General features: G+C 40.6%; 2 protein-coding genes across 6 annotated transcripts in view; both read right to left on the reverse strand.

The window, feature by feature from the left end:
* Positions 1–14875, reverse strand: part of LOC111965006 (DNA-directed RNA polymerase III subunit RPC7-like) — a 737315-nt gene that overhangs the window by 483535 nt on the left and 238905 nt on the right. The window lies entirely within an intron of this gene.
* The window catches only part of LOC111965019 (DENN domain-containing protein 4B), a 50386-nt gene continuing 45071 nt past the window's right edge, over positions 9561–14875 (reverse strand). For all 5 annotated transcript variants that reach the window (XM_070443993.1, XM_070443994.1, XM_070443992.1 and 2 more), the window contains 2 exons: positions 12819–12877; positions 9561–12711 (listed from right to left, as the gene is read on the reverse strand). In XM_070443993.1, the coding sequence (XP_070300094.1) occupies positions 12566–12711; positions 12819–12877 (205 nt within the window). In that variant the 3' untranslated portion in view covers positions 9561–12565. The remainder of the gene's footprint in view (positions 12712–12818; positions 12878–14875) is intronic.

Below are 14875 nucleotides of genomic sequence, written 5' to 3' on the forward strand. Positions count from 1 at the left end.
TTAATATGCAGGTCATCATCATTATATTGTCAACCTACAACTCTATACATACACTTTAATGCTGTTATAGTGGTTATTGCTGTCAGTTGTGGAGGTGCTGGCAATGACAATGTTACTAGTACTCCAGTAACCACTTTCCAAATTACATTGTGAGCATCTGTAAAAAAAAAATATATATATATATATATATATATATACAGTGCATTCAGAAAGTATTTAGACCCCTTGACTTTTCCACATTTTGTTACGTTACAGCCTTATTTCTAAAATTGATTAAATAAAAAATGTTCCTCATCAATCTCCACACAATATTCAATAATGAGAAAGCGAAAACAGATTTAGAAATGTATGCAAATGTATTAAAAATAAAAAAACAGAAATACCTTATTTACATAAGTATTCAGACCCTTGCTATGAGATACGAAATTGAGCTCAGGTGCAGCCTGTTTCCATGGATCATCCTTGAGATGTTTCTACAACTTAATTGGAGTCCACCTGTGGTAAATTCAATTGATTATACATGATTTGGAAAGGCACACACCTGTCTATATAAGGTTCCATGGTTGACAGAGCATGTCAGAGCAAAAACCAAGGTTTTTGAGGTCGAAGGAATTGTCGGTAGAGCGCCGAGGCAGGATTGTGTCGAGGCATAGATCTGGGGAAGGGTACCAGCACATTTCTGCAGCATTGAAGGTCCCCAAGAACACAGTGGCCTCCATCATTCTTCAATGGAAGAAGTTTGGAACCACCAAGACTCTTCATAGAGAAGGCCGCCAAACTGAGCAATCGGGGGAGAAGGGCCTTGGTCAGGGAGAACCCGATGGCCACTCTGACAGAGCTCTAGAGTTCCTCTGTGGAGATGGGAGAACCTTCCAGAAGGACAACCATCTCTCCAGCACTCCACCAATCAGGCCTTTATGGTAGAGTGGCCAGACTGAAGCCACTCCTCAGTAAAAGGCACATGACAGTCCGCCTGGAGTTTGACAGAAGTCACCGAAAGGACTCTCAGACCATGAGAAACAAGATTCTCTGATCTGATGAAACCAAGATTGAACTCTTTGGCCTGAATGCCAAGCGTCACATCTGGAGGAAACCTGGAACCATCCCTACGGTGAAGCATGGTGGTGGCAGAATATTGCTGTGTGGATGTTTTTCAGCGGCAGGGACTGGGAGACTAGTCAGGATCGAGGGCAAGATGAACAAAGGAAAGAACAGAGATCCTTGATGAAAACCTGCTCCAGAGCGCTCAGGACCTCAGACTGAGGTGAAGGTTCACCTTCCAACAGGACAACGACCCTAAGCACACAGCCAAGACAACGCAGGAGTGGATCTGCAGAGAATAATGGGAGGAACTCCCCAAATACAGGTGTGCCCAGCTTGTAGTGTCATACCCAAGAGACTCAAGGCTGTAATCGCTGCCAAAGGTGCTTCCACAAAGTATGAGTAAAGGCTCTGAATACTTATGTAAATGTGATATTTCAGTTTTTTTTTTTTATACATTAGCAAACATTTCTAAAAACCTGTTTTTGCTTTGTAATTATGGTGTATTATGTGTAGATTGATGAGGAAAATCAAACAATTTCATACATTTTAGAATAATGCTGTGACATAACAAAATGTGGAAAAGTGAAGGTGTCTGAATACTTTCCAAATGCACTGTATATATATATAAATAAATATATATATCCTATATGTTAACACTTAACTTGACACCCAGCATCATAACCTGTTATAATATAGTCATAACACTGTCATGACATATCAAATCAAATGTTATTTGTCACATGCGCCAAATACAACAGGTGTAGACCATACAGTGAAATGCTTACTTACAAGCCATTAACCAACAATGCAGTTTTAAGAAAAATAAGTGTTAAAGTATTTACTAAAATAAACTGAAGTAAAAAAGAAATAAAGAAAAAAGAAAAGAAATGCAACATAAATAGTCCAGGTCGCCATTTGAAAGAAGCCTTTTGGACCTAGAGTTGGTGCTCCGGTACCGCTTGCCATGCGGTAAGAGAGAGAACAGTCTATGACTAGGGTGGGTGGATGGCAGGAAACTTGCCCCTAGTGATGTACTGGGCCATACGCACTACCCTCTGTTGTGCCTTGTGGTCGGAGGCTGAGCAGTTGCCATACCAGGCCGTGATGCAACCAGTCAGGATGCTCTTGATGGTGCAGCTGTAGATCTTTTTGAGGATCTAAGGACCCATGCCAAATCTTTTCAGTCTCCTGAGGGGGAATAGGCGTTGTTGTGCCCTCTTTATGACTGTCTTGGTGTGTTTGGACCATGATAGTTCGTTGGTGATGTGGACACCAAGGAACTTGAAGCTCTCAACCTGCTCCACTACAGCCCCGTCGATGAGATTGGGGGCGTGTTCAGACCTCTTTTTCATGTAGTCCACGATCATCTCCTTTGTCTTGATCACATTGAGTTAGAGGTTATTATCCTGGCACCCCACACACATATTTTTAGACCTGTTGTGACATACAGTACCGCAAAAGTTTTAGGCAGGTGTGAAAAAATGCTGTAAAGTAAGACTGCTTTCAAAAATGGATATGTTAATAGATTATATTCATCAATTAACTAAATTCAAAGTGAGTGAACAGAAGAACAATCTAAATCAAATCCATATTTGGTGTGACCACCCTTTTCCTTCAAAACAGCATCAATTCATGTAGGTACACTTGCACAAAGTCAGAGGTTTTGTAGGCATATAATCAGGTGTATAATTAAACAAGTATACCAAACAGGTGCTAATGATCATCAATTCAATATGTAGGTTGAAACACAATCATTAACTGAAACAGAAACAGATGTGTAGGAGGAATAGAACTGGGTGAGGAACAGCCAAACTCAGCTAACAAGGAGAGGTTGCTGAAGACAGCTTACTGTCAAAAGTCATACACCATGGCAAGACTGAGCACAGCAACAAGACACAAGGTAGTTATATTGCATCAGCAAGGTCCCTCCCAGGCTGAAATGTCAAGGCAGACAGGGGTTTCCAGATGTGCTGTCGAAGCTCTTTTAAAGAAGCACAAAGAAACGGACAACGTTGAGGACCGTAGACGCAGTGGTCGGCCAAGGAAACCTACTTCAGCAGATTAAAGACACATCATGCTTACTTCTGTTCTCAGTCATGAGATGTCCAGCAGTACCATCAGCTCAGAATTGGCAGAAAACAGTGGGAACCTGGTACACCCATCTACTGTCCAGAGAAGTCTGGTCAGAAGTGGCCTTCATGGAAGACTTGCGGCCAAAAAGCCATACCTCCGACATGGAAACAAGGCCAAGCGACTCAACTATGCACAAAAACACAGGAACTGTGGTGCAGAAAAATGGCAACAGGTGCTCTGGACTGATGGGTCAAAATTTGAAATATTTGTCTGTAGCAGAAGGCAGTTGTTCTCCGAAGGGCTGGAGAGCGTTACACGGATGAGTGTCGGCAGGCAACAGTGAAGCATGGAGGAGGTTCCTTGCAAGTTGGGGTTGTATTTCTGCAAATGGAGTTGGGGATTTGGTCAGAATTAATGGTCTCCTCAATGCTGAGAAGTACAGGCAGATACTTATCCATCATGCAATACCATCAGGGAGGCATCTGATTGGCCCCGAATGTATTCTGCAGCATGACAACGACCCCAAACATACAGCGAAAGTCATAAAGAACTATCTTCAGCGTAAAGAAGAATAAGGAGTCCTGGAAGTGATGGTATGGACCCCACTGAGCCCTGATCTCAACATCATCAAGTCTGTCTGGGATTACATGAAGAGAGAGAAGCATCTGCCTAAATCCATTGAATAACTGTGATTAGTTCTCCAAGATGTTGGGCCAACCTACCTGCCGAGTTCCTTCAAAAACTGTGTGCAAGTGTACCTAGAAGAATTTATGCTGTTTTGAAGGCAAAGGGTGGTCACACCAAATATTGATTTGATGTAGATTTTTCTCCTGTTCACTCACTTTGCATTTTGTTAATTGATAAATATAAACTATTAACATTTCTATTTTTGAAAGCATTCTTACTTTACAGCATTTTTTCACAACTGCCTAAAACTTTTGCATAGTACTGTATATTGCATTATTGTCTGGTTATAATACCTACATAAGAGTGCAAAAACCCACAAAACCTACCACACAAGGCAAAACATTCCATTACACCCTAACCTACGTTTCAACAGTATGTTTATGTTGTAAATTTCTTTGTTAAATTGACCATGTTAAATTATCCTTGTAATTGAGCACACAATGATGTCAGACATGCACGTACCCCAATGCTCTGTTGCTGATGACTGGGATGAATGCAGGAGCAAATATCAGGAGCAGGACAAGACACCCTCTTTTTGATTGATGACTGACATCAGGGCATGTACGGCAAAATAATAATGCTTCTTGACAGTGTCATAAAGTTTATTTTCTTGGTCAAAGTAAAATGACACAGGATGGTCATAATGCTTCATGACAGTGTCATAAAGTGTATTTTCTACAAGCTATTTAAAATATGATGAAAAAAACATCACTGTAAAGAATTCATCACAACAACAACAAAGCATTTAAGAAACAAACTTTCAAACGAAAGGAAACTTCTTAGCAAGGGAAAAACTCATTTGAATAAATGTGGGTTTTGACACACTCACTGTATGTAGGTGTCAAAACCAGTCATAAAATAACATAATATATTTCACAACAGGTGTAAATATGGGTCATGGCAGTGTTATGACCATATTATGACATCGTTATGACACTGGGTGTCAAGTAAAGTGTTACCCATACAGGTAGTGAAGTAAGAACATTTAACATGAAATTACAACATTGGTATTGTCATCATGTTGTTCCTCTTTGGTGTTTTTTTTCTCCCCTAAAAAATTAGATTCTTGATGATGAGAAGGGGAAGCTTATTGTACTGCAGCTTTACTAAAAACACAGTCATAGTAGCTACAAGCAAGTTGAAGGTCTGTTCAATGAAGACCATTCACCAACTCAAATCATCTCAACTCCACCAGCCTCAAAGAAGTTCTCAACCTTGGGTACAATAACGAATGTTTAAATAGAAAAACACATTCAGCCACCCTCTGCCCCAACGGTCCTCACTATGGAGTTGTAAAGGAAGGGGCTCCATTACCCAAGCTGTTGGAATGCGGTGCGGCTCACAGCAGGACAGACCAGCCAATTAACAGGCATCAGCCCCGATAACACACACAATACGCACCCCTCTTAAGAGAGAACAACAGGCTAGTAGCAGCGTGCTATTCATTAGGTCGTCTTCTGTTCATATAAAGGGATCTAATTGGGGATCGGTCCAAGTGGGAGTGGCCTGGTCTATTATGAGGGAGATATCAACATGCAAAACAAGGATCTGGGAGGAGAATGAGATGCATGTTTTTTAGCCATCTGAGGGAAGAGGCATAGAGCCTACCTACACACACAGTTTTTGTTATCTTCTTAACTAGCTCATTAGTAAGTAGCTCAGTGACTGTTCCTATACTAATTACCCCCCTGGTTCTCACCATCATTAAAACCATCAAAAATGTATCTGATCTTCTGGTCACTCATCCTATCTAATAATCAAGCTTATGTTCCCATGCTCCCCACCCACAGTAAACTTTTATTAATTACTCACCATACAATGTAGTCCCCATTTAAAACATTCTTTTTTACACATCTTGAACACCAATATAATGTTTTACACAGTCTGGTAAGGGAGTGAGGTGGTCATGCTTGCCAATTATACAGGACAGCATCAATCAACTGTTCCCCCATGGGCTCGTTAAAACTATACTAAGCTGTATCAGCATCTCATATCATACATTCTCTAATCTGGCCATTAAAGTTGCTAGGGAGATAGAAAGGTTAAGGACATGAAAAATATATATAATCAGGGGTTTGGTCCAACTGGGAATGTCCTGAGATATATACATGCAGAGTCAGAGAGAAAGAGACAAAACATTCCAGGTTCTTTGAAAGGTATAGACATAGTCCCCCCTCAGCCCCCCCCCCCCTTATGATTTCGTAGCTAACTCCATTAGGCAGCAAATTCTGATATTTTTTCCCAACTAAATGGTCTTTTGTACGCGGATACATACACCCGGATGCAGAAAGATCTTTTGTACATCAGCTCATTTTCGATAGCTGATCTACTTGGTCTAAAAGGACCAATTAGTGGAAACTCATTAAGAAGATACTCAGAATATGCGTCACTGGCCGTACTAAACGCGCAGAGCTTAATTGGTGACTTCTTCTCAATAAATGCAAGCCCTGGCATCTTCTCAGCCACATTAAAAAATCGAGTTGCCTGAATCTCAATTGGTGTATCTTTTTTTTTAGGAAAGATTGATTATTCATTCATACTAAGGGGTTCGCCACTGGCCCTCAAGGTAAATGTATTTCAAACAATCTACACTAAACTGCAAGTATCATATGGTGTCAATGTGTACATAATGTTTTGTAGACTTGTAGTGAAGCCGATCAGCGTTACTGTGCAACATCACTCAAATATCCCTCATTGACATAAACTCTGTATGATGCAGTTAGTTTAAGAACAAACATCTAACCTCATATATTACTAAAATTAGTCAAATTCATATTTTGTAGCACATAACTATCTGTTTTATGGTATCACAAATTAAGGAATTCAGCGCTTTAGAATGAAGTTACTTTGGTTCAACAATCAAATTACAGGATGCTCCAACAACCAACAAACTGAACATGAACCTTCAACCTGTATGATCAGACGATGTGAATCAGTAATCTTACCCTGCAGGTACATCAGCTTATAATAGCCTATGATATTTCACCCAAGAGAAAATGGCAAATGTGCATTTCAACTGATACGAGCATCTTATCCTCCATAGTATGCATACAGAGACTAATAGAGTTATTCCCAGCCTCTGTGTTTAAACAGTGTGCAGTAAGCATGGCTGTATTGAGACCTTTGTTGCTCATTGTCCACCCAGCAGTAGCGAAGCTTTATCCTATTAGCAACATATGGGTTTAGGTTTCACATAGTGACGATCACAGTGGTCTAATCTGAGCTGGCTGCAAGACCTCTTCTCACTGCATGCATACGGCTCAGATTTTACACTCACATCCTCTCTACAAGGCTTGTGGTCATGGAGGAAATAGGATGGAGAGGAGTAGAGATAAAGATGAAGATTATTTGCTTCCACCTTTGACTTTTCCCTGTTTCTTTTGAGAAAAACACTGTTTCCTGCAGCAGACTTGTCCTTGACTACACAATGTACCAGAAACTACATTCACTTCATCGGAATAGTAAGTAATCAGAAAATAAACAAGCTGAGGCGTATAGTATAAAGACCAAAAAAAAACGGAGGCAAACAACCCCAACACATTTTGTGCCAACCGCAGGGAAAAAAATACCACTTTGATATATTGTTCTTGAAATAAAGGTGTCATGTACAGACTTATACTGACTGTGGAAAAAAAGGTCCATGCAACTGGACAGATTAATTGTTTGGAATGTATACCTCACTGGGCTATTTGTCACGCCCTGGCCTTAGTATTCTTTGTTTTCTTTATTATTTTAGTTAGGTCAGGGTGTGACATGGGTATGTTTGTGTTTTTGTCTTGTCTTGGGTGGTTGTAGTGTCTAGGGGATTTGTTAGAGTGTGTGGGTTTGTGTTAGTGAATGTTTCTAGGTATGTCTATGGTTGCCTGAGTGGTTCTCAATCAGAGACAGATGTTTTTCATTTGTCTCTGATTGGGAGCCATATTTAAGGTGGCCATAGGCATCATGTATTTGTGGGTATTGTCTATGTGAACGTTTGTTGCTTGTCCATGCACTTACGTCATTTAGCTTCACGGTCGTTTGTTGTTTTGGTTTGTTTTGTGTATAGTGTTCGTTTTCGTGTTTCGTTTTCCTTCTTATAATAAAAAGATGTATTTTGCACACGCTGCGCCTTGGTCATCTCTCTCTCCTATAGACGATCGTGACACTATTACAACTACTGTACAATGTAGATCAGAGCTTTACTGTAAGACGACACCGCTACCTAACCTTATGCAGGATATGATGATCTCATACTGACTATACATAGTTCCCACATACGGTGAGCACTTGTTGGCTGCTTTTACTTCACTCTGCGGTCCAACTCATCCCAAACCATCTTAATTGGGTTGTGGCCGGGTGATTGTGGAGGCCAGGTCATCTAATGCAGCACTCTCCTTGGTCAAATAGCCCTTACACAGCCTGGAGGTGTGTTGGGTCATTGTCCTGTCGAAAAACAAATGAGAGTGGGACTAAGCGTAAACCAGATGGGATGGAGTATCGCTGCAGAATGCGGTGGGAGCCATGCTGGTTAAGTGTGCCTTGAATTCTAAATAAATCACACCAGCAAAGCACCCCCACACCACCTCATCCATGCTTCACGGTGGGAACCACACATGCAGAGATCATCCGCTCACCTACTATGCATCTCAAAGACACAGCGGTTGGAACCAAAAATCTCAAATTTGGACTCATCAGACCAAAAGGACAGATTTCCACCAGTCTAATGTCCATTGCTCGTGTTTCTTCGCCCAAGCCAGTCTCTTCTTCTTATCGGTGTCCTTTAGTAGTGGTTTCTTTGCAGGAATTGACCATGAAGGCCTGATTCACGCAGTCTCCTCTGAACAGTTGATGTTGAGATGTGTCTGTTACTTGAACTCTGTGAAGCACTTATTTTTTGGGCTGCCATTTCTGAGGTGCAGTTAACTCTAATGAACTTATCCGCTGCAGCAGAGGTAACTCTGTGTTTTCCTTTTCTGTGGCAGTCCTCATGAGAGCCAGTCATAGCTCTTGAAGGTTTTTGCAACTGCACTTCAAGACACTTCAAAAGTTCTTGACATTTTCTGGATTGACTGGCCTTCATGTCTTAAAGTAATGATGGACTGTCATTTCTCATTGCTTATTTGAGCTGTTCTTGCCATAATATGGTCTTTAACCAAATAGGTCTATCTTCTGTATACCATCCCTACCTTGTCACAACACAACTGATTGGCTCAAACGCATTAAGGAAAGAAATTCCATACAAATAACATTTTAAGGCAAACCGGTGCGCTGCCCTATGGGACTCCCAATCACGGCCAGATGTGATACAGCCTGGAATCAAACCAGGGACTGTAGTGACACCTCTTCCACTGAGATGCAGTGCCTTAGACCGCTGCTCCACTCGGGAGCAGTTTAACACTTTTTTGGTAACTACATGATTCCAAATGTGTTATTTCATAGTTCTGATGTCTTCACTATTATTCTACAATGTAGAAAATATTAAAAATAAAATAAAAACCCTGGAATGAGTAGGTGTGTCCAAACTTTTGACTAGTACTATATATATATATATATATATATATATATATATATATATATATATATGCACACTTACATTTTTGTAATATACACACAATTTAACAATATTTGCGGCTTTATCTAGCCTGAAAGCTTTTCAATAGTTCAGAACAAAGATGGATCAGAGAATACTATTTGAGGATGTAATTTAGAGCAGCTCTAATACTATTGTTAGGCATAGAGAAAATCATACTGTACATTAAATCACAAGAAAACTGTACTTTGGGGAATCGGTGTGTATTTTCTTCTATAAAACAAGACATTTACAACTGAAGTCACATCCATATAAATTACAACAGCAAACACAATATATTTTAAATACAGATCTCCTCTCTTCATTCCTTTGCTCACTTGACCAATAAAAGAACAGACAATATAAATGTCCCTTATATTCACTTGCAGTCAGATGCATTGAAATAGCAGCCATAAATGTAATATTGCCTACGTTGGGGAACAAATCTACCTACATTATTTTTTATCTAACTCTGGGCTGGAAAATCTTAAATTATACACCATTTTATCAACCTACTATCTATACAGTTCACTACTTTTGACCAGAGCCAAATAAGGTGTAATTTGAGACGCTGACGATAACTCAGTCTTAACATTTAAATAGCATTCCGTCTTGGGTCTCCATTACGTTATGACCACTGATAGGTCATTTGAATAAACAGGTTCCCACCATGTTATTACTAAAGACATGTCAATTCCAAGATCAAGGTTGCCTTAGCCTGTTCAAGCCCAATTCCACTACCAATGGCTAGAACTGGACTCTGTATGCCCTACTGCCCTCTAATGGTAGAGAATGCTCAATGCTTTGCTCCAGTCTGTATATCCCTGTTGACTGGATGGCTGAGTGCAAACAATGTCTCTTGTACTTTAATGATATATGGGTACAATATCACACAATGATATCAGTGCCATCTGAAATCTCACCCTAAGGTTAAGACTAAAATATGAGATATGAAAATTGTTCTCCCTACAACTTCACATCCCTAGTTGTAATTACAGCATTACTCCCCAGGTGGGACAATCATTTATGTCACTCACACAATCTTCAAAGGCAGAACACAAGGTATTCTCTCGTGACGCTGCTATATAACACTGCAAGAACAAAAACAAGGTATGACTGTAACAGAGGCATTTAACAGTGTGACACAATGAAATTGAAAGAAAATGAAAAATCCATTGCGCAATTGATATGTTTTCATATACAAAGCTGAACAACAAATAAAGGGTTAAAATATGAGGGGAAGGCCTCACAGATATTGCACATGAAAACAAGAAGCTAGTAGGTAAGTATGGGCTCCACGGTGAAGTACCTTCCTCTCTTTAAATCCTTCCACTCAAGTGGATCTTCTGAAGTTCTTTAATCTCTGCCAACAATCCATAACATACTACTGCCTAAATGTGTGGTGAATAACTGTGTGGTAAATGAAAAATTGGTGATGTGTGACTAAAGGTCCATCACAGTCTACTACTACTAAAGATCCATCACAGTCATTCCTTGTGGACCATCCTCCCAGACAAATCACTCCCGTTTAACACGGGAAAAGAGGTGTGAGATGAGGTAAATATGCATAAAACGTGAGAAAACACTTGACATCGTACATACCTATATAAACCCCCCTTCCACACGTTTTTCTTTTTTTCTTCTGTCAGCCACTTTTCTGGTACAAATACCTCGATCACTGACAATCAGTTCTTGAACTGAGAACCCTCAATCACACTTCGAATTCACAAGAACAGTACAGGGAATTAAAAACACAATACAACTGATAAATCTTGTATGCGATATGTATGTGTGTCCGTGTATGAAAAGTCCTTCCTGGTTGTGACTTGTGGATTATCCTCGACTGTCAGTGTCTGTTCCCAGTCACACCCTCCCTCCACTTCCTGCCTAACATAATGTTGCAGGCATAGAGACGCCTGTGCAGAGTTCCCACTTCCGTTAGGTTGAAAATACTGTATCCCTGAAAACTGGATGTTAGCATTTTCTGCCGATTCTGCATAGGCTATTTCCTGCCTTACCCAAAGTTTGACCATAGCTCCATTCCACAACATGAGCTGGAAAACACACACACTAAGGAAACCATAGTGATAGTGATCAAACCATTACATTGCCGATCCACACTGCTACCATCTGCTCCCAAAACCGATAGTTAACATCATCCTCTCCAAAAATCAATAGGAAACATCATCCTTTCCCAGTCGACATCCTCCTTTACCAGAGTTGACATCTCCCAGATTTGACATCATCTTTTCCGGAGTTGACATAATCCTCTCCCAGGTTTGACATCATCCTTTCCCAGTCGACATCCTTTTTTAGTTGACATAATCCTCCCGAAGTCGATAATCAACATCATCCTCTCCCAGAGTAAACATCCTCGTTTGGATTGGCTGAGACTTGCTGAAGCGGTCTCATCCGAAAGTTAGACTTTACCACGAATGTCCAGTTGACAGAATTCTTTCCAGAGAGTGAAAAAGAAGCAAGAGAGGCATGAAATGCAATCTAATCTAAAAGTTTTGACTGCGACTGTGAGTGATTAGTATGTACCCTTGCAATGTAATGTGTTACAGTTCGATGATATTGGCACTTCCCATCACATCAAGAATCACTAGACATCTCCCACTCTTATGAGATTTTCTGTCTGAAAGCAAAGCAATGCAAGTTATAGAATATGTTCACATTGAATGCATAGATTGCAGGTCGGTAATATTCCTTACAAATTTCATACATGAAATGCATGGTTTATGACCTACAAACCAGTATGAGTTATACAGGTGAGGCAGAGACCATGTATATACGAGCAATGAGCAAAGTCCAAGTGGGCTGGGTTGTATGTACAGTACCAGGTCCAATAATCCCTATAGCTAAACTATAGGCCGAGAGGGTTGTGTTTAGTTGTTGAGGAAGCTGTCCATAGGCCAGTTGCACAATGGAAATGAATGAAGGTCAAATGTAGATATCTGGTTCACACAAACAAGGACAGTGAGGTACAGTTGCACAGTTGGGGGGCTTTTATAGTGTGGCCAGGCTGTGCTAGGGGCAGCACAGCGAAGAAGCCTAAAGTGAAAGGAGAAGGCAGAATTTTCTGTCTGTTGTTTTCTGTCTAGCTTTTCTCATCCCTTCTTCTTGGCAGCTGGGTATCAGTGTTCCGAGGGAGCGGAGGCATCAGCGATGGGGGTGGATCTGGATTTGAGTGGGTGGAGGCTGCAGGTGGTATCAGCACTCGAGGGGCAGCAGGAAGCTCCGTCTGCAGTCCACAGCCTTGGGGCTAGGTGGCTGGGCTCGCTTCCTGCGGAGCTCCCCACGACCCAAGGAGCCACTCAGCCGTTGGTACGCAGCCTTGTATTTCTTATCAAACGCAGCTAAAAGACAGAGAAAGTGCTGTAAGCAATAAGCCTGGTTGGTCTGAAACTATAGTGAAGTTCTAGTATTCCAACTGTGTTTAAAGTGTCTTAAAGAGGCTGCTTACCAACGTGATCTCTACCCATGGCAGCAAGCGTGAGGAAGAGCATCTCTCTGTACAGACTCCTGGACAAACAACACAAAGTACTATCGATCACAATTGTGCAATCACATAACCAATACATTGCCTTGACAAAGTACAGTATTCACACCCCTCGACTTATTCCACATTTTGTTATGTTACAGCCTGAAGTCAAAATGGATTAAATAGATTTTTTCTCACCCATCTACACACAATACCCAATAATGACAAAGTGAAAACATGTTTAGAAATGTTTGCCAATATATTGAAAATTAAATACAGAAATCTCATTTTCATAAGTATTCATACCCCTGAGTCAATACTTTGTAGAAGCACTTTTGGCAGCGATTACAGCTATGAGTCTTTCTAGGTAAGTCTCAAAGCGCTTTCCACACCTGGATTGTGCAACATTTGCCCATTATTCTTTTCAAAATTCTTCAAGATCTGTCAAGTTTGTTGTTGATCGTTGCTAGACAACCATTTTCAGGTCTTGACATAGATTTTCAAGTAGATTTAAGTCAAAACTGTAACTCGGCCACTCAGGAACATTCACTGTCTTTTTGGTAAGCAACTCCAGTGTAGATTTGGCCTTGTGTTTCAGGATATTATCCTGCTGAAAGGTGAATTCCTCTCCCAGTGTCTGGTGAAAAGCAGACAACCAGGTTTTCCTCTGTGCTTAGCTCCATTCCGTTTCTTTTATATCCTGAAAAACTCCCCAGTCCTTAATGATTACAAGCATTCCCATATCATGATGCAGCCACCACTATGCTTGAAAATAGGGAGAGTGGTACTCAGTAATGTGTTGTATTGGATTTGCCCCAAACATAACACTTTGTATTCAATACAAAAGTGAATTGCTTTGCCACATTTTTTGCAGTATTACTTTAATGCCTTGTTGCAAATAGGATGCATGTTTTGGAATATTTTTATTATGTACAAGCTTCCTTCTTTTCACTCTGTCAATTAGGTTAGTATTGCACAGTAACTACAATGTTGTTGATCCATTCTCTGTTTTTCCCTATCACAGCCATTAAACTCAAACTGTTTTAAAGTCACCATTGGCCTCATGGGAAAATCCCTGAGTGGTTTCCTTTCTCTCTGACAACTGACTAAGAGAGGACGCCTGTATCTTTGTAGTGACTGGGTTTATTGACACATCATCCAAAGTGTAATTATTAACTTCATCAAGGATATTCAATGTAATAATTTAAATGTTTTACCCATCTACCAATAGGTGCCCTTCTTTGCGAGGCATTGCAAAACCTCCCTGGTCTTTGTCGTTTAATCTGTGTTTAAAATTCACTGCTCAACTGAGGGACCTTACAGATAATTGTATGTGTGGGGTACAGAGATGAGGTACCAAAAATCATGTTAAACACTATTCATTCAACATTTTTACTCATGAACTTATTAGCCTGTAAAAAATATAAACGCAACATGCAACAATTTCAATGATTTTACTGAGTTACAGTTCATATAAGGAAATCAGTCAATTGAAATGAATAAATTAGGCCCTAATCTATAGATTTCACATGACTGGGCAGGGTCGCAGCCATGGGTGGGCATAGGCCCACCCACTGGGGAGCCAGGCCCAGCCAATCAGAATGAGTTTTTCCCGACAAAAGGGCTTTATTACAGACAGAAATACTACTCAGAAGTCGGATGTGGAGGTCCTGGGCAGGCGTGGTTACATGTGGTCTGCGGTTGTGAGGCCGGTTGGACGTACTGCCAAATTCTCTAAAAAGATGTTGGAGGCGGCTTATGGTAGAGAAATTAACATTAAATTCTCTGGCAACAGTGGACATTCCTGCAGTCAGCATACCAATTGCACCCTCTCTCAAAACTTGAGACATCTGTGGCATTGTGTTGTGTGACAACGGCACATTTTAGAGTGGCCTTTTATTATTATCCTTATTATCCTGGGTGATAGTCTATCCACCTGACAGGTGTGGCATATCTTGTCAAAGGAGAAATGCTCACTAACAGGCATATAAACTAATTTGTGCACAACATTTTAGAGATATTAGCTTTTTGTGCGTATG

This window comes from Salvelinus sp. IW2-2015, linkage group LG6.1 (genome assembly GCF_002910315.2).
Source record: "Salvelinus sp. IW2-2015 linkage group LG6.1, ASM291031v2, whole genome shotgun sequence".
NCBI classification, from domain to species: domain Eukaryota; kingdom Metazoa; phylum Chordata; class Actinopteri; order Salmoniformes; family Salmonidae; genus Salvelinus; species Salvelinus sp. IW2-2015.